The sequence below is a fragment of the Anomaloglossus baeobatrachus genome, chromosome 1, assembly GCF_048569485.1.
Source record: "Anomaloglossus baeobatrachus isolate aAnoBae1 chromosome 1, aAnoBae1.hap1, whole genome shotgun sequence".
In the NCBI taxonomy this organism is placed as follows: Eukaryota; Metazoa; Chordata; class Amphibia; order Anura; family Aromobatidae; genus Anomaloglossus; species Anomaloglossus baeobatrachus.
In genome coordinates this window covers 526,533,427-526,558,377 of record NC_134353.1, presented here as the reverse complement: position 1 = coordinate 526,558,377, position 24,951 = coordinate 526,533,427, and the positions used below count along the sequence as shown (strand labels likewise).

General features: G+C 46.0%; 1 protein-coding gene across 1 annotated transcript in view; it reads left to right on the top strand.

Moving 5' to 3' along the window:
* The window catches only part of LOC142295899 (protein NipSnap homolog 3A-like), a 78,132-nt gene extending 58,043 nt beyond the window's left edge, over positions 1 to 20,089 (top strand). The window contains exons 4-5 of the mRNA XM_075339019.1: positions 6,002 to 6,053; positions 18,288 to 20,089. Coding sequence (XP_075195134.1) covers positions 6,002 to 6,053; positions 18,288 to 18,306 — 71 coding nt within the window. The 3' untranslated portion in view covers positions 18,307 to 20,089. The remainder of the gene's footprint in view (positions 1 to 6,001; positions 6,054 to 18,287) is intronic.
* Positions 20,090 to 24,951: the final 4,862 nt, after the last annotated feature.

The window sequence follows — 24,951 nt, the reverse complement described above, 5'->3', positions numbered from 1 at the left end:
CCTCCCCTGATCTTATTGCCTTCAGTTCTCTGGAAGATAAGGGACGACAGAGCCGATGTTGTTCTCATTGCCCCCTTCTGGCCGAAACAAGCATGGTTTTACTGGCTGCGGAGGATGTCTCTGGTGGATCTTTGGGTTCTCCCAGACTACCCACATCTCCTCTCCCAGGGCCCAGTTCATCACCCCCACGATCTGGCTCTCCATTTGACAGCCTGGCGTTTTAGCGGCAGCTGTTAGCTAGACAGGGTTTTTCACCTGGATTGGTAGACACTCTTCTTAAAAGTAGAAAGGTAGTCACCACGGCCATTTAGGGGGGGTCTGGAAGCGGTTTCTCCTTTAGTCCGGAGCTCGGGCGGCGGGCCCCCCACCTATCTCTGCTATAATAGAATTTCTCCAGAAGAGGTTAGAATTGGGTCTCTCCACCAGTACACTCAAGGTGCAGGTGTCAGCTTTGGGGGCACTGTTTAATTGTGGTCTGGCATAAAATGAATGGATTTGCAGGTTTATTAGATCTTAAGTCCAGGTCCGTGCCGGTTCATACTCCCAGGGTTCCCCCGTGGGACCTCAATTTGATGTTAGATGCCCTCACAGAGCCACCTTTTGAACCCTTAGGGGAAGTACCTCTCAAAATGCTGTCCCTTAAGGTTTTGCTTCTCGTCGCACTTACCTTGGCCAGACGGGTGGGGGATCTCCAGGCCTTGTCCATAGTTCAGCCTTATACCCAAATTCTGGATGATAGGGTGGTGTTGAGGACTGATCCCTCCTACCTCCCCAAAGTTGCTAAGACTTTTCATCGCTCACAAGAAATCGTGCTCCCTTCCCTTTGTGACCCCCCTCATAACGAAAAAGAGGCTAGGTTGCACACATTAGATGTCAGGAGGGCCTTACTCACGTACCTAGATAGGACAAAAGAGTGGAGAAAATCTCAGGTCCTGTTTATCACATTTCAGGGGCAATCTAGGGGGAATGGGGCTACTAAAGCTACCTTTGCCAGACGGATCAGGGATGCTATCGCTCTGGCGTACTCATCTAAGGACACCACACCTCCTCAGGGCATTAGGGCACACTCCCCTAGAGCGATATCTACATCATGGGCAGAGAGCTCTGATGCCTCTATTGACCAGATCTGTCGGGTGGCTACTTGGTCGTCTCCTTGTACTTTCTTTCGCCACTATAGGCTGGACTTATCCTCCACAACTGACATTTCCTTTGGGAGACGGGTCTTACAGGCGGTGGTCCCTCCCTAAGGTGGTAGTTCTCTATAAAACTATCAGGTGGTGCTGTCATGGGCGGCAGGGAAAAATCTTAATGACTTACCGGTAATGGGATTTTCAATAGCCCATGACAGCACCCTTAGTTCCTCCCCTATTCACTGGTTGTGGGCACCCTTCGGGGAGTGTTAGTTATTGGTGTATTCCTTGGTGGTGGTATGATTAATATTTTCTGTTTTGTTTTGTTGGTCCTCTCTGGCTCTGTAAACCTACTGATGCGGAGGAGAGATACCGCCTTTTTATCAGTGGGTTTCCTGTCCTGATGTGGGCGGAACCTATTACCGGTAAGTAATTAAGATTTTGCAAACCACACTGGGCATGCACGACATAGTGGGGGTCAGCCACCAGACCAATAAATCATTATAGAAAGGGGGGAGCCAGCACTGCCTATGAATGGCATGCAACAAATAAAAAGTGTAAAATTCACAAATTCATTCCTACTGTACTATAATGCAAAATGAGATTTTTAGCAAACAATTGATCAATAATTTGAGCCACCCCTGCCACGTCATGGCATATCTCAATAGGGGGGTCCTACTCTATATTATATAATTTACCATTGTGCCATATGGCCTCCTAAATATTTTATTAAGCAGAACCATATAAAAGCAACACGTATACATATATGCAGTGCTGGCCCCCCCCTTTTTTTTATGTTACTGGTTCGATGGCTGACTCCCACCATGGCGTGAATGCCTGGTTTGATTTGTATATTCCTTTTGCTTCTATCTATATTTTACATTGGTGGCTGTTCACATTCAACCACCTCCCCCGTGTCCACAGGCTTTGTTAATTAAGCACCTTATACCTGGACCTGTTCCGCTTTCATTCATGGACACTGGTCTGGCACTGTGAGGGGCAGTTCTGACATTGTCCCGGCGTGGGTGGCGTTCACTGCACATGCTGGGATCTGGATTGCCTTTTTTCGCAGCTGCCTCTCCTTGATAACATGGAAATGGTTTCTCATATTTTACAAGTACATGTGTTGCTTTAATATGGTTCTGCTTTTAATGAATTTAGGAGACCGAATGGCACAATGTAAATATTAAATATAGAGTAGGACCCCCTATCGAGATTTGCCGTGACATGGCAGGGGCGGCTCAAAAAATTGATCAATTATTTGCTAAAAATCTCATTTTTGCATTATAGTACAGTTGGAAAATTATGTGAATTTTCACTTTTAATTATTTGCATGCCATCCTCATGCAGTGCTGGCTCCCCCCCCTTTTTTGAACCACAAGCTGTACACTCCACAGAGCTCGCCTTTATGGAAGAGTGACCAGAAAAAAAAATATACTTACACACAGAAATTAGAAGGTTCGCTTTGATTTTGCCAAAAGATGTGTGGGAGACTCTCCAAATGTATGGAGAAAGGTACTGTGGTCAGATGAGACCAAAATTGAACTTTTTGGCCACCAAGGGAAACAGTTGCCTGGCGCCAAACCAACACAGCTCCTCACGCCAAGAACACCATCCTCACAGTGAAACAAGGTGGGAACATCATGCTGTGGGGATATTTTTCGGCAGCATGGACAGAGCTATGGTCCGAGTCAAGGGGAAGATGAATGGTACAAAATACAGGGATTTTCTTCAGCAAAATTTATTTCAGTCAGGCAGTGATTTGAGATTAGGACAAAGGTTCACCATGCAAAAAGACAATGGCTCAAAGCATACTGCTAACGCAATACTCAAATGGTTTTAGGGAAAACATGTAAATGTATTGGAGTGGCTTAGTCAAAGCCCAGACATTAATCCAATTGAGAATCTGTGGTCAGACTTTAAGATTGTTGATCACTAGAGGAAACCATCTAACTTCAAAGTGCTGGAGCAGTTTTGCACTGAGATATGGGCAAAAATCACAGTGGAAATCTCATAGAAACTTATCCAAAGCAACTTGCAGCTGTAATTGCTGCAAAAGGAGGCTCTACAAAGTACAGACTTTGGGGCGGGGGGCCATATGTGCATATTCTTCTGTCTCTTCGTAAAATCAACAACGGTAGAAAAATTATCAAAACATAACTTTTACTAAATTAATATATAAAACACCACTTGGCTACAAGAGACAAACACAACAATTATTATGAAAAGGTGCCAGTAGCTTATACCCAAAACTGAGAATACACTTTGGGTAATAAGTGATAGCACAAGCAAGAATTAAGGCTACATGCCTAGTATGTTAACAAAATTGGAGAAGGTATGCATGTCAGAAAAGACGCCACAGAACATAGCAGTGAGATGAGTGTAATCTCCGCCTAGATCCGTGACGTCATATCCTTTTGAGCGGTGTTATGTCACTGAAATACTCATAGTGAGTGGAACGCAGACGTCACTCCCTTTTAAAAACCCAAGATTAAAATAATATGGACGTATACCTTATGGCCAGTGCGAACATGTGCTTATAAGTTGCATGTATACCAACTTGTGCAGCGGCTCATTTTTTTGGTTACTCCGTCACTCCCTTTTTAGCAAGAACTACAACAAAAAGAATGTAATCGAAATTAACACATTAAAATATCTGAAGGAAGTGGTTTATCCTATTATGATAATACAGGACCAGGGGTAGAACTAAATGTATTCTCTATTTGAATAGGAAAGATAGTGTGTAAAAATGATGGCGGGGGAGTAGAGAAATCCAAAACACACCCCTCTCAAAGATATAGGGACGTGAACTACATAGACCTTCCCAACGTACGTAATAAAAGTTACGTTTTAACAATTTTTCTACCCCTGCTGATACACCAATATACTGGTAGACTTTTGAAATATATCCTTATTGTTCCTGCTATTGCTCTTCGTGTAATCCCAGGTAGTCTCGATGTTGGAATCAGGACTCTGTGAGAGACATATTATCACTTTCAGAACTTTTTATTCTTCTTTATGCTGAAAATAGTTTATAATAATGGTGCATGTTTGGAGTCGTTGTCCTGCTGCAGAGCAAATTTTCAGACAATCAGTTTGCAGTCAATATCCCTGCATTCCTCTACATTGAGGACTCCATTATACCTGAGCAGCCAGATATTTCACATTTTGACTCATCAATCCAGAAAACGTTCTGCCATTTTTCTATAGAAAAGTACCTATTCTTAGTTTTACTGCATAATTGAGTCACTTGCCCTTGTTTTCATGTTGAATGTAGGTTTTTGGCCACAATTCTTCCGTTCAGACCACTTCTAGCTTGACTTTTCCAAACAGTTGATGGGTGTAACGGAGTCCCACTGGTTGCTGCCAGTTCTGAGCTGATGGCATTACTTGACTTTTTCCGTTGTCGAAGATAAGTAGGATGTGTCTTCTTCTGCTGCACTAAGTTTACTTGGATGACCACTGCGTGTACGTATGGTCCTCAATGTTGCCCATTGCTTGGTGTCCTCAGTGCAGAGCAATGCAGGCATATAATTGTCCATCATGCATTAGCATCAGGGAGGCACTAAGCGGGGGTCTTTCATCACCATCATTATCCAGGCTTCTCTATCATATACCAGTCCTTTGGGTGTCTATATTGTGCTCAGTGAATAGTAATGTATACTGTGTGTTACATATTAAAGCACCACTGCGACATTCTTTTGTATTTCACCCCATCAGTGGCATCACTAATGCATGTTCCCTGGCCCAGGTAAAATACTTACCAGCTGCTGTCTTCTGCATTTCCCGTTCTGCCATCTTGTGACTGTAGCTCTTGATTGGCAAAAGTCAGAGGTAACGGTCACAAACTCTCAATGGAAGTCTATGAGAACCTCGTTTTGGCTTTCATAGATTTGAGAATTGAGAAGTGACCTCGGGCTTGTACAGCAAACAGTGGAGCGATCCGGCAGGTCACAACTAACAGAACAGGACCAGAGCGGTGCCAAGAACAGCAGAAGACGGCAGCTGGTAAGTATTTTACTAAACGCAAGGAGCATATATTACTGATACCTCTCTGGTGGTGAAACAGAAAACCAATGCTGAGTGCTTTAAGAAAGAAAAGAAAAACATATAATGACCATAGTCATCTAGATAAAACTTCAGTCCCCTAACAGAATGATAAATGCATATAGTCCTCTAGGAAGGTAGAATCGGAGAAAAGCCCCTCAGGAATCCTGATGTTCTCGAAATCTGGTTTCAAGTCTAAAGGCCGCTTTACATGCAATGACATCACTAATGAGATGTCGTTGGGGGTCACAGAATTCGTGACGCAAATCCGGCCTCGTTAGCGACGTTGTTTTGTTTGAAACACACAAACGAACGCAAACGATCAAAATTACTCACCATATCATTGATCATTGACACGTTTTAATCTCAAATATCGTTGCTGTTGCAGGACGCAGGTTGTTTGTCATTCCTGCGGCAGCGCACATCGCTATGTGTGACACCCCAGGAACGAGGAACCACATCGTACCTGCGTCCTCCGGCAACGAGGAAGGAGGGAGGTGGGCTCATCCCCGCCCCTCCGCTTCTATTGGGCGGCCGCAGAGTGACGCCGCTGTGGCGCCGAACGAACCTCCCCCTTAGAAAGGAGGCGGTTCGCCAGCCACAGCGACGTCGCTAGGCAGGTAAGTATGTGTGACAGGGACTAACGATGTTGTGCACCACGGGCAGCGATTTGCCCGTGACGCACAACCGACGGGGGCGGGTGCTTTCACCAGCGACATCGCTAGCTAGCTAGTGTAAAGTGGCCTTTAGTCTTTTTAACCAATGTTCCCCCAAGACTCATGTTCTCTCACATTTTTCTCACATTTGCTTTTTTCTTCATTTAGATTCTTTTGAGAAACTTTCTCCTGCTGCAGTAACCAGACATCAGAATGACCGGTAATTATATAATATCAGGGGCGTATATAGAATTCATGGGGCAAATGAATATATAGAAAATATTGAATTTTCCAGAGCAAAAGTCCTAATGGTTTGTCCCTACCTCCATATATTGAAAAAATACTATGCCTATTTGTCAGTGTACATAGCAGTGCCACACATACTATGCCAAAATTCTACTAAAAGCCAAATAGCTCCATACATAGAAGATAAACTAATAGCAGAGATGGACAGCGCACGATTCATCAAAAGGGTTTGACAGAAATCTGGGGAAAAACTGATAATTTGCACAATTTTTGAGCAACTCAAGGATGTGTAAAAACTTTCATTCACTTCTACATTCCTATATAGGACTATTTTATATTCTATCTGGAACGCACCCCTATATCTACTCAAAACACTAATCCCCTAGGGATACAAAGGGTGCATGAAACTCAAAATATGGATAAAATTGTAATACCTTATTTAATTAAAGGGGTGGTTCACCCATTTTTTTTATTTTCCCAATGAGTGTCACTTACCATTGTATGCATCTTCTCAATTGGCTTGTATTTCCAGTTCTGGCACTGAGCGGCGCTATCCTGCACGCTCAGTGCCCGTCACATGACCCCCTGGAGCTGTGGCCGCCAGCATCCTCTGACGTCCCGGCATTTCCGGGCTCTCAAACTGGACGGGTACGTCAAAGGATGCCGGCGCCACTCACACTGATTGACTGGGCGGTGACTACCGCACGTCACAGCTCATCATCGAGGGGAGGATCCGGAGGACGCCAGTGTGGAGTGTGGAGCGGTGAAGGCAGAGCGCGCGCTTACCATCCGTCAGCTGTGGGAGGTATGGGCTCCAGTGTGGAGTACAGGGGGGGTTTCTTCCACTGAAATTCCCCCTGTCACGCAAGTATGTGATCACACTGTCCACCCGCCCGCTGTGCTCAGCTGTCAGGAGAGCGGGCGGTGTTGGCAGTGTGATCATATACTCCCCCCAGCAGCACAGGTGACCGGACGCTGCATGGGACCAATCTGCTCCACTCTGTCACCTGCACAAGTCCCAGAGTGGAGACAGTGAAATGCTCTGCTCTGACACATAGTGTGCTGCATGTCACTATCTGTCTCCACTCTGGGACTTGTTGTGCAGGTGACCGGATGATACATGTCACTAACTGCCCCACTCTGTGACTTCTGCTGCATAGTAACAACTGTATACACTCTCACCTGCACAACAAGTCCCAGAGTGGAGACAGATAGTGACATGCAGCACACTATGTGTCAGAGCAGAGCATGTCACTGTCTCCACTCTGGGACTTGTTGTGCAGGTGACCGGATGCTACATGTCACTTACTGTCTCCACTCTGAGACTTGTTCAGGTGAGAGCGTATACAGTTGGTACAATGCAGCAGAAGTCACAGAGTGGGGCAGTTAGTGACATTTAGCATCCGGTCACCTGCACAACAAGTCCCAGAGTGGATACAGTGACATGCAGCACACTATGTGTCAGAGCAGAGCATGTCACCAACTTGCTCTGCTCTGTCACCTGCGGTGCTGCATGTCACCAACTAAGGGTAAGTTCACACAGTGCGTTTTTTCGTGGCGTTTTTGCGCGTTTTTCGGGTGCGTTTTTGCTCAGAAAACTGCATGACTTTGCTTCCCCAGCAAAGTCTATGAGTTTTCATTTTTGCTGTCTGCACACAGCATTTTTTTCAGCTGCGTTTTTGTGGTGCCCACAAAAACGCAGCATGTCAATTATTTTTGTGTTTTTTCACTGCGTTTTACACCCATTGAGTTGAATGAGATGTTCAAAAACGCAATGAAAAACACAATTTGCAAATATAGCTGCGTTTTAGTGCGTTTCTATGACTAAAAACACAGCTATAAACGTAATGGGTGGGTAGTAAAGTGACGTGTACAGGAAGAGATTTCCTTCTGTCACTAAACACAGAAGCGTGAATCCTCCCGGTACCGTCACCGTCGCTTCCATCTCCCGTCCTCTGCCATGTCAGCTCCCGTGCGGCGCAATGTACGGGCAGGAGATTGAGGCAGCTGCTAAATCAAAAGTGAACAATAGAAAAAAAAATGTCATACTCACTTGTCTGCAGACTCCGGGTACCATGTCCGCTCCCAGCTCCTCTCCCAGGACCGCCGCTCCAGCTGTGTGCAGACTCTCCGGGCATGTCCGATGCCTGCAGGACCTGGCGCTGATCACCTGATGCGGTCACCTGACGCATCAGCTGATCGTAGTCTCGCGGTGACGCCATCTTTTTAGCGCCCGGCTGGCTATCAGCTGATGCCGTCATCAGCTGATTACCGGCAGTGATCTGACGGGATCAGACTCCCGTCCGATCGCTCTAGGAGCTGTCGGTAATCAGCACATAAGTGAGTGAGTATTTTTTTTTTTTTTCACTGATGCATCAGCTGATTGTATAACCGGCTTTTATACAATCAGCTGCTGTGTCGTGTGATTCATGTCCTTTAACCTGACATCATCTGATCGCTTTGCCTTCCAGCAAACCGATCAGATGATATTGGATCCGGATTGGACAGCGCGGGACCCTTGACCCAGGATTACTGCGGAGGGGGGTTATTTATTTCAATAAAGATGGAGTCACTAATTGTGTTGTGTTTTATTTCTAATAAAAATATTTTTCTGTGTTTTTTTAATCTTTACTAGAAATTCATGGTGGCCATGTCTAATATTGGCGTGACCCCATGAATTTTGGGCTTTGGGCCAGCTTATAATTTACAGCTAGCCCTAACCCCATTATTACCCAGCGAGCCACCAGTCACCAGGGCAGCTGGAAGAGTTGGATACAGCGCCAGAAGATGGAGCTTCTATGAAAGCGCCATTCTCTGGGGTGGCTGCGGACTGCAATTCGCAGAGGGGGTGCCCAGAAAGCTTGGGCACCCTGCACTGCGGATTCCAATCCCCAGCTGCCTAGTTGTACCTGGCTGGACTCAAAAATTCGGCGAAGCCCACGTCTTTTTTTTTTCTTTTAATTATTTCATGAAATTCATGAAATAAAAAAAAAAGGGCTTCTCTATATTTTTGGTTCCCAGCTGGGTACAATTAGGCAGCTGGGGGTTGGGGGCAGCCCGTAGCTGCCTGCTGTACCTGGCTAGCATACACAAATATGGCGAAGCCCACGTAATTTTTTTAAAAAAGTTTTCAGGCAAAAACCTTTATAATAAAAGAAAAAATGCTTCCCTGGATTTCTATTGCCAGTGAAAGTAACACCAAGCAGCGGGGGTTAGCAGCCAGTAGCTGCTTGGGTTACCCTTAGTAATAGAAAATGCAGCGGGAGCCCACAAACAATGTGATTTTTTTTTTTTTATTGTTAATGAATTTTTTAAAAAAAATAGACATGGGCTTCGCCCATCGAGCACCAGAGCATTTTACTGCTCAATTCATCCCAAGTAATCAGATGACTCCAGTGTCGGCCGATTACTTGTTCTGTGTCCCCCTGCATCCATTGCAGCGTGTACGGGCTGTGAGGTCAGCGGAGTTCAGTCCAGCACTGGAGTCAGCTGATCTGAACGCAGCTGAACTCCAGCCTGCACACGCTGCGATGGATGCAGGGGGACACAGAACAAGTAAGGTCTAAGCCATACGGCGAGAAAAACAGTGCGAGTGGAGTGCGATAAAACATCGCATTCCACTCGGACCAATATTAGCCTGTGTGTCAGCGCACATGAGTGATTATTTTCTCCACCCTAATTGGACCGAGAAAACAATCGCAGCATGCTACAACTGTAATGCAAGACTCTCTCTTTTACCCATTCAAGTGTATGTGGTGAGAGAAAAATCGCACTGCACTTGCGGTACATCGGTGGACTACGAAGGAGAGAAATCCCTCCCACCCCTCAGTGCTGGCCCACCCCTCGAGTGGCGGACCGCCTCCCGCAGCTGAGGTCTGCTCGCACAGTCGGACCTCAGTCGCAGGGACACACGCATGACACTCAGCTCTGCTGTACTGAGCGTGAGCCGAGTGTAATGCGAGGGGATCGCAGTAATCCCCGTGTGGCCCCAGCCTGATCGGCCGACACTTGAGTCAGCTGATCTGAACTCAGCTAAACTCCTGTACACACAGCCCGCACACACAGCCCGCACACGGTCACATGTGATCGGCAGCAGGCAGTGACTGCTGTTAAGGCTACATTCACATGACCGTTCCGTTTTTGCGGGCCACAAAAAAACGGTCCTTTTGTTTCACGGATGCATCCTAGTGGCATCCGTGTGAAATCTGCGTGCCTTCTGGATTTTTTTGCGGACCGCAAAAAACGGAAGCAGCAAGAAAGATAAATAGATGAGTAGATATAGAGATGGATAGATAGATATAGAGACAGAGGGATAGAGGGATGAATGAATGAATGAATAGAGGGCTGGATAGATAGATAGATAAGAAAGACATATATAATGTCCTACCCCCCTGCATATTCTAAGCTGGCACCCTTTTGTGACTGTCATGTGGCACTAAGGTGTTTAGTAGTGATGAGCGAGCATGCTTGTAACTACTCGGTACTCGCACGAGTATCACTGTACTCGGGCTGCTCGGCGGGTACCGAGTAATTTTGCAATACTCGTGCTTTACTCGTGGTCTTCATCCCTGCATGTTGGCGCTCTTTTGAGAGCCAGCCCTCATGCAGGGATTGGCTGGCAGACCACTGCAATGCCACAGCCCTGTTAGTTGTGGAATTGCAGTGATTGGCCGGCCTGCACAGCGTGACCGAGCCTTTATACCGGCCGGCGCGCTGTGCTCTGTACACAGCCATCTCATATTCCCTGCTTTCCACGCCCACAGGCGCCTATGATTGGTTGCAGTGAGACACGCCCCCACGCTGAGTGACAGGTGTCACACTGCACCCAATCACAGCAGCCGGTGGGCGTGTCTATACTGTGCAGTAAAATAAATAAATAAATAATTAAAAAAACGGCGTGCGGTTCCCCCCAATTTTAATACCAGCCAGATAAAGCCATACAGCTGAAGGCTGGTATTCTCAGGATGGGGAGCCCCACGTTATGGGGAGCCCCCCACCCTAACAATATCAGTCAGCAGCCGCCCAGAATTGCCGCATACATTAGATGCGACAGTTCTGGGGCTGTACCCGGCTCTTCCCGATTTACCCTGGTGCGTTGGCAAATCGGGGTAATAAGGAGTTATTGGAAGCCCATAGCTGCCAATAAGTCCTAGATTAATCATGTCATGCGTCTATGAGACACCCTCCATGATTAATCTGTAAGTTACAGTAAATAAACACACACACACCAGAAAAAATCCTTTATTAGAAATAAAAAACACACACATATACCCTGGTTCACCACTTTAATCAGCCCGAAAAAGCCCTCCTTGTCCGGCGTACTCCAGGATGATCCAGCGTCGCATCCAGCGCTGCTGCATGGAGGTGACCGGAGCTGCAGAAGACTCCGCCGCTCCGGTCACCTCCACACAGCAAATGAACACAGCCGCGCGATCAGCTGCTGTCACTGAGGTTACCCGCTGTCACCGCTGCATCCACCGGTGGCCGCGGGTAACCTCAGTGACAGCAGCTGATCGCGCGGCTGTCTTCATTTGCTGCGTGGAAGTGACCGGAGCGGCTGTGTCTGCTGCGGCTCCGGTCACCTCCATGCAGCAGCGGTGGAAGCGACGCTGGATCATCCTGGATTACGCCGGACATGGAGGGCTTTTTCGGGCTGATTAAAGTGGTGAACCAGGGTATATGTGTGTGTTTTTATTTCTAATAAAGGATTTTTTCTGGTGTGTGTGTGTTTATTTACTGTAACTTACAGATTAATCATGGAGGGTGTCTCATAGACGCATGACATGATTAATCTAGGACTTATTGGCAGCTATGGGCTGCCAATAACTCCTTATTACCCCGATTTGCCAACGCACCAGGGCAAATCGGGAAGAGCCGGGTACAGTCCCAGAACTGTCGCATATAATGTATGCGGCAATTCTGGGCGGCTGTTGGCTGATATTGTTAGGGTGGGGGGCTCCCCATAACGTGGAGCTCCCCATCCTGAGAATACCAGCCTTCAGCCGTATGGCTTTATCTGGCTGGTTTTAAAAATGGGGGGAACCGCACGCCGTTTTTTTTAATTATTTATTAATTTTAATTATTAATTTTAATTATTTATTAAATAATTAAAAAAAACGGCGTGCGGTTCCCCCCATTTTTAAAACCAGCCAGATAAAGCCATACGGCTGAAGGCTGGTATTCTCAGGATGGGGAGCTCCACGTTATGGGGAGCCCCGCACCCTAACAATATCAGCCAACAGCTGCCCAGAATTGCCGCATACATTATATGCGACAGTTCTGGGACTGTACCCGGCTCTTCCCGATTTACCCTGGTGCGTTGGCAAATCGGGGTAATAAGGAGTTAATGGCAGCCCATAGCTGCCACTAAATCCTAGATTAATCATGTCAGGCGTCTCCCCGAGATTCCTTCCATGATTAATCTGTAAATTACAGTTAAAAAACACACACATCCGAAAAATCCTTTATTAGAAATAAAAAACACTAACAAAGTCCCTCATTACCAATTTATTAACCCCGACAAACCCTCCATGTCCGGCGTACTCCACGGACTCCGGCGTCGCGTCCAGCTCTGCTGCATGGAAGTGACAGGAGCTGCAGAAGACACCGCCGCTCCGGTCACCTCCACGCAGCTAATGAAGACAGCCGTGCGATCAGCTGAGCTGTCACTGAGGTTACCCGCTGTCACTGGATCCAGTGACGGCGGGTAACCTCAGTGACAGCTCAGCTGATCGCGCTACTCACCTCATTTGCTGCGTGGAAGTGACCGGAGCGGCGGTGTCTTCTGCAGCTCCGGTCACCTCTATGCAGCAGCGCAGGATGCGACGCTGGAACATCCTGGATGACGCCGGACATGGAGGGCTTTTTGGGGCTGATTAAAGTGGTGAACCAGGGAATGTGTGTGTGTTTTTTATTTCTAATAAAGGATTTTTCGGGTGTGTGTGTTTATTTACTGTAACTTACAGATTAATCATGGAGGGTGTCTCATAGACGCCTGACATGATTAATCTAGGATTTAGTGGCAGCTATGGGCTGCCATTAACTCCTTATTACCCCGATTTGCCAAAGCACCAGGGCAAATCGGGAAGAGCCGGGTACAGCCCCAGAACTGTCGCATATAATGTATGCGGCAATTCTGGGCGGCTGCTGACTGATATTGTTAGGCTGGGGGGCTCCCCATAACGTGGAGCTCCCCATCCTGAGAATACCAGCCTTCAGCCGTATGGCTTTATCTGGCTGGCATTAAAATGGGGGGGACCGCACGCCGTTTTTTTTTAATTATTTATTAATTTATTTTACTGCACAGTATAGACACGCCCACCGGCTGCTGTGATTGGGTGCAGTGTGACACCTGTCACTCAGCGTGGGGGCGTGTCTCACTGCAACCAATCATAGGCACCGGTGGGCGGGGAAAGCAGGGAATAGGAGATTGTTTAATGAGCGGCCGGCTTTTTCAAAATAGTAAAAGCCGCCGGTCACCTCCACGCAGCTAATGAAGGGAATAGCGCGATCAGCTGCTGTCAGTCAGGTAACTCCCGGCCACTGCTGGATCCAGCGGTGCCGCGATTAACCTCAGTGACAGCAGCTGATCGCTCTACTCACCTCAGTTGGTGCATGGAGCTGACTGGAGCGGCGGTGAGTAGCGCGATCAGCTGAGCTGTCACTGAGGTTACCCGCGGCCACCGCTGCATCCACCGCTGGATCCAGGTAACCTCAGTGACAGCTCAGCTGATCGCTATACTCATCTCATTAGCTGCGTGGAGGTGACCAGAGCGGCGGTGTCTTCTGCAGCTCCTGTCACTTCCATGCAGCAGAGCTGGACGCGACGCTGGAGGACTGTGGAGTACGCCGGACATGGAGGGTTTGTCGGGGTTAATAAATTGGTAATGAGGGACTTTGTTAGTGTTTTTTATTTCTAATAAAGGATTTTTCGGGTGTGTGTGTTTTTTAACTGTAATTTACAGATTAATCATGGAAGGAATCTCGGGGAGACGCCTGACATGATTAATCTAGGATTTAGTGGCAGCTATGGGCTGCCATTAACTCCTTATTACCCCGATTTGCCAACGCACCAGGGTAAATCGGGAAGAGCCGGGTACAGCCCCAGAACTGTCGCATCTAATGTATGCGGCAATTCTGGGCGGCTGCTGACTGATATTGTTAGGGTGGGGGGCTCCCCATAACGTGGAGCTCCCCATCCTGAGAATACCAGCCTTCAGCCGTATGGCTTTATCTGGCTGGTATTAAAATTGGGGGGACCGCATGCCGTTTTTTTTAATTATTTAATTATTTATTTCACTGCACAGTATACACACACCGGCTGCTGTGATTGGTTGCAGTGAGACAGCTGTCACTCAGTGTGGGAGCGTGTCTCACTGCAACCAATCATAGGCGCCGAAAAGCAGGACAGCAGGGAATAGGAGATTGATTAATGAGCGGCCGGCTTTTTCAAAAGAGGAAAAGCCACCGGAGTTTGAACAGCTGTGCAGCGCCGCGGCAGTGATCGGGGAACGGTAAGTAAGAGAGAGGGGGGGGAACTGACCGACAGACTGTGAGAGGGGGACAGACAAGACAGAGAGAGACAGACCGACGGACTGAGGGAGATAGAATAATAAAAAAAAAATGACCGACATCGCTAGTAAAAAGCACAAAACGTGCGTTTTGGACATCGGAGTGCCACACAAGGTTTTCATGTAAAATCTTTCATGTATTAATCTCAAAAAGTAACATACACCAGCTCTATCTCACTATTGGGTATATGCCCTTAACATTTCCGCCATGAAAATTCATTTTGGTGTCATTTTGGAAGGTTTTCTGGTGAGTCCGTAAAAATGGCGTAAAACTCGGACAAAATTGTTCACATCTGTGACTTTTGAGTGATAAATGCTTCAAGGGGTCTTCCCCATGCTGATGCCATGTCATTTGAGCACTCTTCTGAGACTTTTGTGACATTTTTAGGGTTTCTCCATGCTGCCGGGGGGTCATTTCACAAAAATACTCGGGTCTCCCATAGGATAACATTGGGCTCGGTGCTCGGGCCGAGTACACGAGTATCTTGGGAGGCTCGGCCCGAGCTTCGAGCACCCGAGCTTTTTAGTACTCGCTCATCACTAGTGTTTAGTCTTGTATTTAGCCAAAAAATAAATAAAAAAAATGACATGCGGTCCCCCTATCTTTTGTAGCCAGCTAGGGTAAAGCAAACGGCTGCAGCCTGCAAACCACAGCTGGCAGCTTCACCTTGGCTGGTAATCCAAAACAGAGGCCCCCCACACTGTTATTTTAAATTAACTAAATAATTTAAAACAAAAAACACGGGGTCCCACGAAATTGGATCAACAGCCAAGGTAAAGCGGACAGCTGTGGTCTGGTATTCTCAGACTAGGGAGGTTCACCGTTATTGGACACTCCCCAGCCTAAAAATAGCAGGCTGCAGCCGCCCCAGAAGTAGCGCATCCATTAGATGTGCCAGTCCTGGTGCTTCGCGCCAGCTCATCCCGTTGCCCTGGTGCGGTGGCAAACGGGGTAATATATGGGGTTAATACCAGATGTGTAATGTTACTTGGCATCAAGCCCTGGAGTTAGTGATGTCAGGCGTGTATCAGATACCCGACATCACCAACCCAGGCAGTAATAAAAAAAAAAAAATAGACAACAAACACATTTTTATTTGAAAAAACACTCCCCAACACATTCCCTCTTTCACCAATTTATTAGAAAGAAAAACAAATCCAGGTCTGGTGTAATACAAGGGGGTCCCACGATGATCCATACCATAGTCAATGTCCCAGTAAATGAAGAACATAATGTTCATTATTTGCTGGGAGAGCCGTGCAGTGAGCTGAGCTAACATCAATAGGTCAGCCCAGGTCACTGCAGGGCATGACGAGTGCTGCTATCAGGAGGTTAGCGAAGTATATTACCTGCGATGATCGCTGAACTCCTGACAGCAGCGCTGTCACCGAGTTCAATGACCGCCGCCTTCACAAACAAAGTATCGCGAGCAGCCCGTGACGTTACCACTAGTCACAGTCTCGGGTCGACAGCGAGAGGTGATGTGACAAGCGGCGGGCATAGAAGGCAGTGAAGACCGCTGACGTCAGGAGGGCAGGACTTCATCACCGTATGTAATGAACTTACTAACCTCCTGACGGTAGTGCTTGTCATCCCCGCGGCTGCTGACACTGCAGTGCGGGCCGCTGCTGACACTGCTGAGCGGGCAGCCGCGGGGCTGGGGCTGGAGCGGGACACTGACTGCACGGGCACCCAACGGAAGTCACATGGAAGTGCTTCCGTGTTGCTTCCAGGAATTTTGCGGACCCATTGACTTGTATTGAGTCACGGTTCGTTATTACGGAACAGAATAGGACATGTTCCATAATAACGGAGCGGAGATACGGCATCCGATGTGTTTTTTTTGTAGGATCGGATGCACCTGGAAGTGCTACCGTGTACCATCCGATCCTACACAAAAGACATTGAAAAGATGGTCCTGTCTGTGGGGCCGCAAAAAAACAGGAACTGAGCAGGACAAACGGAATGGTCATGTGAATGAGCCCACCTGCAGCTATTGCAGCGTGTGCGGGCTGTGAGATCAGGAGTCAGCTGACTCCAGCGCCGGACGATAAATTCTGTGTCCCGCTGCAGAAGGATCCGGTAAAATAACGGTTGCATGCGCTGCACATTTAATCCACAGGATCCGATCATATGCGGTTTGCGGATGATACGGAAGACACACAGACTAGGCAAGAGGGAAAAAAGCAATCTCATCACCCCCTCACTTTTTTTTCCCCAATTATTTTTTTCACATGTTGCGCCGGCTAATAATCATAATTTCTGTACACACACACTCACGCACAAACACTCACAAGAACACACACACACACACTCACACACAAACTCTCACAAACACACACACACTCACACACACTTTCTTCCCCTGGTTGTGTGCAGAGCTGGCAGCTTCGGATGTCTGTGTGATTTCTCTCATCCACACAGGGAAGAGGCAGGGAGGGAGGAGACTTTGTGTGGAGAGCTGAGGGGGTGTATTAGATACAATGGGTGTGTTAGATAAGCTAGACACCGCCCTAGAGCCACAAAGAATTCTGGAACTTGTAGGAACTGAACACAGGAAGTCAGAGGAGAGATTAACCCCATCAGAGCTGGAGCCAGCAATGAGCATGTGCTGCTAGTGCACAATAAAACCTAATTTTGCTGAAAAAACATAATAGATGTGTTGAGGGGCACATATTAGCAAGATTTATCAGAAAAAAAAAAAATCAGTTTTGGTAACTGGACAACTTCTTTAAGCAGTGGTTAAAAAGACAGACTAAACATTAGCCAGATGTCCACTGGGGGCAGCATCGTACCGGATATCAATAGTGATTTATGAAGAGTCTATATAGCTGAATATAATGACTTTAAGTGAAAAATAACACCGGACAATTAGCACTTTTGGTAAAGCATGTACCCACATAAATCGGGACGTATGATGGTAAAATATTGTAATTAACCATCACATGTAAAAGAATAGTAATGTAAATGAATAAGTGTGTTCAGTGGGCTAAATAGTCAGTAGTACTACAAGTGAAACAATACTTGAGTCGGCGCTTGCTGTTATCATCCCATATTGACGTCTACATTACATATGACATCTGGCTAATTTTTAGTCTGTTCTTCTTATCACTTTTTAATAAAATAAAGTATTACAATTTTATCAATATTTTGGGTTTCATGTACCTTTGTATCCCTAGTGGATATTGTCAACTTTTGGCATTTTGGTTACGGACAGCACCAACACAAAAGGCAGAGCAGTGATGGGGTAAAGGCGTGGGGGCATGATGCCACAGCTCATCTAATTCATGGTGGACCTTCCACCAGAAATGTTTCTCGGAGTCACGATCTCCACTCTGTACTGCTCTGACTCTTGTATGTTGCTGTTTCTGGTACCTGGGGGGGCTGAGCTGTCCGTCTGGTTATGTTCTGTGTTAGATGCTGGTTCTGGGAAGGGTGGAATTACTCAGGGGTTGTTACTCTCCAGTGATTGCTCTGCTTTTCTAGTGTTCACCTTTCCCAAGTCTGGTGTCGGTCACACTTCTTGCATGTGGGCGCCTGTATTTGTGATCTCTGTTTTCTGACCTGCACTGACCTTGGTTTCTCTCCTCCTGATTTTCTCACCCCTGAATCATCACCTGTTTTTGCCTTTGTTTAGTGCCTGCATCCTTGTCTGACTCTACTGGCATACCGGACCTCGGCTTGTTTTTTGGACCACGTCTCTGGATTCTCCTAATGTACTGCCACCTCTTCTGGACCCGACCTCGGCTTGTTTTTTGGACCACGTCTCTGGATTCTCCTAATGTACTGCTACCTCTTCTGGACCCGACCTCGGCTTGTTTTTTGGACCACGTCTCTGGATTCTCCTAATGTACTGCAACCTCTTCTAGACATGACCTCGGCTTGTTTTTTGGACCACGTCTCTGGATTCTCCTATTGTACTGCGACCTCTTCTGGACCCGACCTCGGCTTGTTTTTTGGACCACGTCTCTGGATTCTCCTAATGTACTGCAACCTCTTCTGAACCCAACCTCGGCTTGTTTTTTGGACCACGTCTCTGGATTCTCCTATTGTACTGCAACCTCTTCTGGACCCGACCTCGGCTTGTTTTTTGGACCACGTCTCTGGATTCTCCTAATGTATTGCAACCTCTTCTGGACCCGACCTCGGCTTGTTTTTTGGACCACGTCTCTGGATTCTCATAATGTATTGCTACCTCTTCTAGGCACGACCTCGGCTTGTTTTTTGGACCACGTCTCTGGATTCTCATAATGTATTGCTACCTCTTCTGGACCCGACCTCGGCTTGCTTTTTGGACCACGTCTCTGGATTTTCCAAATGTACTGCGACCTCTCCTGGACCCGACCTCTGCTTGAATGACCACTCTGTCATTGCAATTACTAAAAAGAATAAAAACAGAAATAAATAAATGAATGAACGTAATAACTTCTTTGTCCAAAATTATAGAGATGAATAATAGGTTTCTTAGACATCATAGACATGGAATGAACAAGTAATATATGCTAAAAGACCCAGTTTTGAAAAACACTTTACCCAATGAACCAGGAATTACGTTTCGTAGAGGGAGCACAATGAAAAACTTGGTTGCACCTAGTAGATTAAAAAAGAAAGATAAAATCTACTCCACCGAAGGAGATATGGAAATAAAATAATCAGAAGGAGTTTCAAATTGTTAACCAAAAAATGCTGTTGTTGCGCAATAATCAACCATGGGGCAAGAGAAATTAGATCTAATAGCAGAGAAGTGATAAAGATAAGACAACAGCTCTCTTGTAATAGTGATCATGTCATTTATGTCACAAATTGCAATTGTGGACTGCAGTATGTAGGCTGAACTACACAATCACCACACATATGAACGGCCAGCGACACAATGCTAAAAATGGCTTTTTGAAGCATAGCCTCTCCCGACATTTGGCAGGTAAACATGGGAAAGCATTTTGCATAACAGTCACTCCCATTGAAAGCATTGAATAGAAATAAGGTATTAAACCGCAAGAATCATATTGGATCTATAGATTTCAGAGCTTACATCCTGACGGATTAAATGATATCACTGAGCAAATTTAGGTCACAAAGTTTATATACTGTAACTTATGTTTTTCTCATAATAAGTAAAATCTATAAATTAGACATGCATTAGACATAAGTGAACTCACCTAACATTTTATATAATATGCACAGCAAGCAGATTAATTTTTTACCTCATATTATTTTAGTTGTGGCTTTCTTTTTTTGAGGTATTGGTTTTTTTTTCATTTTCTTTTTCTTCTCACATAAGTAAAATGTATAAAATGTAAATAATGTATAAAATAGATGTGAATCAGACATAACTGAACTCACCTAAAATGTTTTGTATTATGCACAGTATGCATAACAAGGAAAAAGTAAAGAATATATATAATATACAGTACAGACCAAAAGTTTGGACACACCGTCTCTTTCAAAGAGTTTTCTTAATTTTCATGACTCTGAAAATTGTAGATTCACATTGAAGGCATCAAAACTATGAATTAACACATGTGGAATGAAATACTTAACAAAAAAGTGTGAAACAACTGAAAATATGTCTTAGATTCTAGGTTCTTCAAAGTAGCCATCTTTTGCTTTGATTACTGCTTTGCACACTCTTGGCATTCTCTTGATGAGCTTCAACAGGTAGTCACCGGAAATGGTTTTCACTTCACAGGTGTGCCCTGTCAGGTTTAATAAGTGGGATTTCTTGCCTTATAAATGGGGTTGGGACCATCAGTTGTGTTGTGCAGAAGTCTGGTGGATACACAGCTGATAGTCCTACTGAATAGACTGTTAGCTGCTTTTTTCTTGCCATAATACAAATTCTAAGTAAAGAAAAACGAGTGGCCATCATTACTTTAAGAACTGAAGGTTAATCAGTCCGAAAAATTGGGAAAACTTTGAAAGTGTCCCCAAGTGCAGTGGCAAAAACCATCAAACGCTACAAAGAAACTGGCTCACATGAGGACCGCACCAGGAAAGGAAGACCAAGAGTCACCTCTGCTGCAGAGGATAACTTTATCCAAAACACCAGCCTCAGAAATCACAGGTTAACAGCAGCTCAGATTAGAGAGCAGGTCAATGCCACACAGAGTTCTAGCAGCAGACACATCTCTAGAACAACTGTTAAGAGGAGACTTTGTGCAGCAGGCCTTCATGGTAAAATAGCTGCTAGGAAACCACTGCTAAGGACAGGCAACACGCAGAAGAGACTTGATTGGGCTAAAGAACACAAGGAATGGATATTAGACCAGTGGAAATCTGTGATTTGGTCTGATGAGTCCAAATTTGAGATCTTTGGATCCAGCCACCGTGTCTTTGTGCAACGCAGAAAAGGTGAACGGATGGACGGATGAGGAGGTATGATGGTGTGGGGGTGCTTTGCTGGTGACACTCTTGGGGATTTAATCAAAATTGAAGGCATACTGAACCAGCATGGCTACCACAGCATCTTGCAGCGGCATGCTATTCCATCCGGTTTGCGTTTAGCTGGACCATCATTTATTTTTCAACGGGACAATCACCACAAACACACCTCCAGGCTATGTAAGGGCTATTTGACTAAGAAGGAGAATGATGGGGTGCTACGCCAGATGACCTGGCCTCCACAGTCACCAGACCTGAATCCAATCAAGATGGTTTGGGGTGAGCTGGACCGCAGAGTGAAGGCAAAAGGGCCAACAAGTGCTAAGCATCTCTGGGAACTCCTTCAAGACTTTTGGAAGACCATTTCCGGTGACTACCTCTTGAAGCTCATCAAGAGAATGCCGAAAGTGTGCAAATCATTTATCAAAGCAAAAGGTGGCTACTTTGAAGAACCTAGAATATAAGACATATTTTCAGTTGTTTCACACTTTTTTGTTAAGTATTTCATTCCACATGTGTTAATTCATAGTTTTGATGCCTTCAATGTGAATCTACAATTTTCAGAGTCATGAAAGTAAAGAAAACTCTTTGAATGAGAAGGTGTGTCGAAACGTTTGGTCTGTACTGTATATATACCAGATAAAAGTGAATTCATCTAGAATATTATATATTATGCATGGAATGCAAATAATTTAATATTTTTTTATTTAATTTTTGTTATTTTTTGTTTCACAACAAGTAAAATGTATAAAATAGACATGCATCAGACATGAGTGAGCTCACCCAAAAATTTTATATATCAAGCACCATAATGGTGTTTTCATAACATTTTGCCTGTGTGTTCTAGATTCCCTATACCCCATGAGGGGCATGTTATGTATAGAAGGAATTTGTTAATACTCTGATGTTTAACTATTAATAAAGTTGAGAATTTTAATCAGTGGTAGTCCCTGTATTTTTCTAGGTTCTAAATTTTATTTTGTGCCAGGTGTCTGACGGGTGTGATCGTAGTGTTGTGAAACATCTGTTTGAAATGGGAAAGGTACATCAACCATGAGTAGTAAATCCCGACAAGGTTGTGGTGGAAGAGTGAATAGGCAAGTGTACGTGTGGGAAGTTCTGTTAGTCAAAGCTCAAGTTAGCAAACACCTCCTCATCCTATCCCAAGAGAAATGAGAACAACTTCCGTTACTGGACAGCCTACTCCACTAGATTTCTTGATAAACAGCATGTGCTAGAGTGAATGGCAAGCGCTGCATCAAGTGGCCTCTCCTCCTCTTTCTGCACCTCAACATCACACACAGTTCATTCCTCAGAGGTGCCACCCAATTATACTTGTTTCCACCCGTGTCACAAATCTCCATCTGTCAAACTGATTGTACTGATCCACACATGGGCGAGTCTGCAGTGCTGTTCAGGCACTCTATCCCATGGGCATGGGCGATGCCCAAAATCTTTGTCAGTTGGATCCTGGCATGGACGAAGTAGGGTCCGAGCAGAATCCAAACCCTCGTCAACTGACATTAACCCCTGGGGGTGGAGGTGATGATGATAAGATTCAGGAACCAGAAACGCACGTGTACTGTCCTGTGATGCCAGGTCAGGAGGAGGAGGAGTGGGACAACATAGAGTATCATGAAGAAGTTCTAGATCCCGCTTGGTGTGAACCCAGTGGCACGCAGCTTAGTAGCTCAACAGATGAGGAGGAACACGAGGATGTTACGTACAAACACGTCGTGATGCAACCATGAGAAGCACTGCATCCTCACCCACAAATCTGTATGTGGCCAGCAGTAGTCACAGGTCTGCAGTTTTCAGATAGGGTTGCCTAGCCTGGTTCTTTTTTTCAGACTGCAAAGAATTACCCAACTTTCGTTATCTGCCAATGTTGTAAACAACAACTCAGTAGAGGGAAAACTTCAAATAATTTCACTACTACATGCATGAAACGTCACATGCACAACCAACATGCAATAGTGTGGGAAACTTACTGTGCTAAAATGCAGACTACCAGGCCTACCAAACGACGGCAGCCAAATCAAAAATGTCTGCTGCTTCTTTCTCCGCCTGTGTCACCGTCAAACTATTCTCACACAGGTCTCTGACCACAGAACCTCCACTTGTTTACCCACTACAGTCAGGGTCAGTGAGAGCCTGTCAGCTGTGATCGAAGTGACCGTGCCTCGTGTTTTTGACCCATGTGAGACACTGAGCACACCACGATTCTCAATTCAGCATTACATCTCTGCCTACACCTTCGTCACAGTCCACTGGACGGTTGTGTACACCTTATTCCACCCTCTCTCAGCACAGCAGCCAGCCCTCGGTCCCGCAGTTTTGGTCACGTAAAAGATCATTTCTTCATGCACATGCCAAAGCGAAGCGCTTGAACTTCACCATATCTAAACTGTTAAAAAAAAAAAAAAAAAAACAAGGAGAAAATTGTAGAAAAAATACCCTGACTATAAATAAATAAATTGCAAGTGCTTAATAAACAGGGTACTTAGTATATACATTTTTGCAAAAAGGTAAGAAGCTGTCTCACCTCGTCACGGTGTACCCATCTGAGACAGTCCCTAACCTACTAAAGTTAAAAACATATTCTGTACCTGACTTGTGTCATGTCAAAACTTCAATATGGATGGTAAAGTGGTTAGCTGGGTCCCAGATTAAATACACAGCAAAAAGTGAGACGCAGGTAATTGTTCAGCCTCAGTATCAGGAGGGCTGCACCCCCAACTTGCATTAAAGCAAGATAACAGACAAAAAACACCAAAAAAACTGAGCTGTGACAATTGTTCAATAAACATGCAACATTACAAGCATGTGAATTGCAGCCTTTTTTGGTGTTTTATATCTAAACTGTTGGCTACTGAAATGCTGCCTTTTCGCCTGGTGGATTCAGACAGTTTCTGAAACCTGATGGTCGTTGCAGTCCACCAGTACCAGTTGCCCAGTTGACATTACTTTTCTAATAAAGCTGTGCCTGCGCTACATCATCATGTCGCAGACAACATTACCTTTACATTGAAACATTCTGTATCTCCCAGGGTGCATTTCATCACTGACACCTGGACGAGCAAGCATGGCCAGGAGCATTACATCTCGCTGTCTGGGCACTGGGTTACTCTGATGGCTGCGGGGGCAGATGGGCAAGGGGCTGCTTCACAAGTCTTGAAATCGCTAAGGATTTTGGGACAAACCTCTAGACCAGGGGTCTCAAACACGCGGCCCCTCAGGGTAGTTTGTGCGGCCCCCAGGCCCGTGCCCCTGTTCACTATCGCGGCAGATGCAGGGGCCGCAGCCACTGTCTACACTTTATGTCAGATGTTTTTCAGGCGCTGCGCTCTCGCGCCGGCAATACAATCATCTGACATAAATCACTGACAGTGACACTGCACCTGCCGCGATAGTGAACAGGGGCTCGGGCCTGGGGGCCGCACGAAGCAGAGATGAGGCAGCCGAGGGAGCGCAGGACAGGTGAGAAGAATGGGGTGTGTGTGTGTGTTGGACGTTAACCCCTTAGCGAGCTATGACATACTGGGTACGTTATGGCTCCCTGGTACTTAAGGACCCATGATGTACCCAGTACGTCATGGCAAAATCGCAGCCCCGGTGGCTACGATCGCTGCAAATAACTTAGATTCGGGGAGGAGGGGACCTCAGGAGGGGTGGTGTCTCCTCCCTGGACCTACGGAGGTTGTGATTGGCTGACGAACGCCGCTCAGTTAATCACAGCCACTAATGTTTCAGCCATTGAAAATCGCTGAAACATTGAAATCCAGCCATGGTCAGTGCAGCTGTAGCCCTGATCATTGGCTGGAGCTGGGTGACCTGTGTTTCTCCCGCCCCCAGCTCTGATTGGAGAGACCGGCCTTGTGACCGATCTCTCCAATCACTGTGGATCTGGGTCCGCAGAC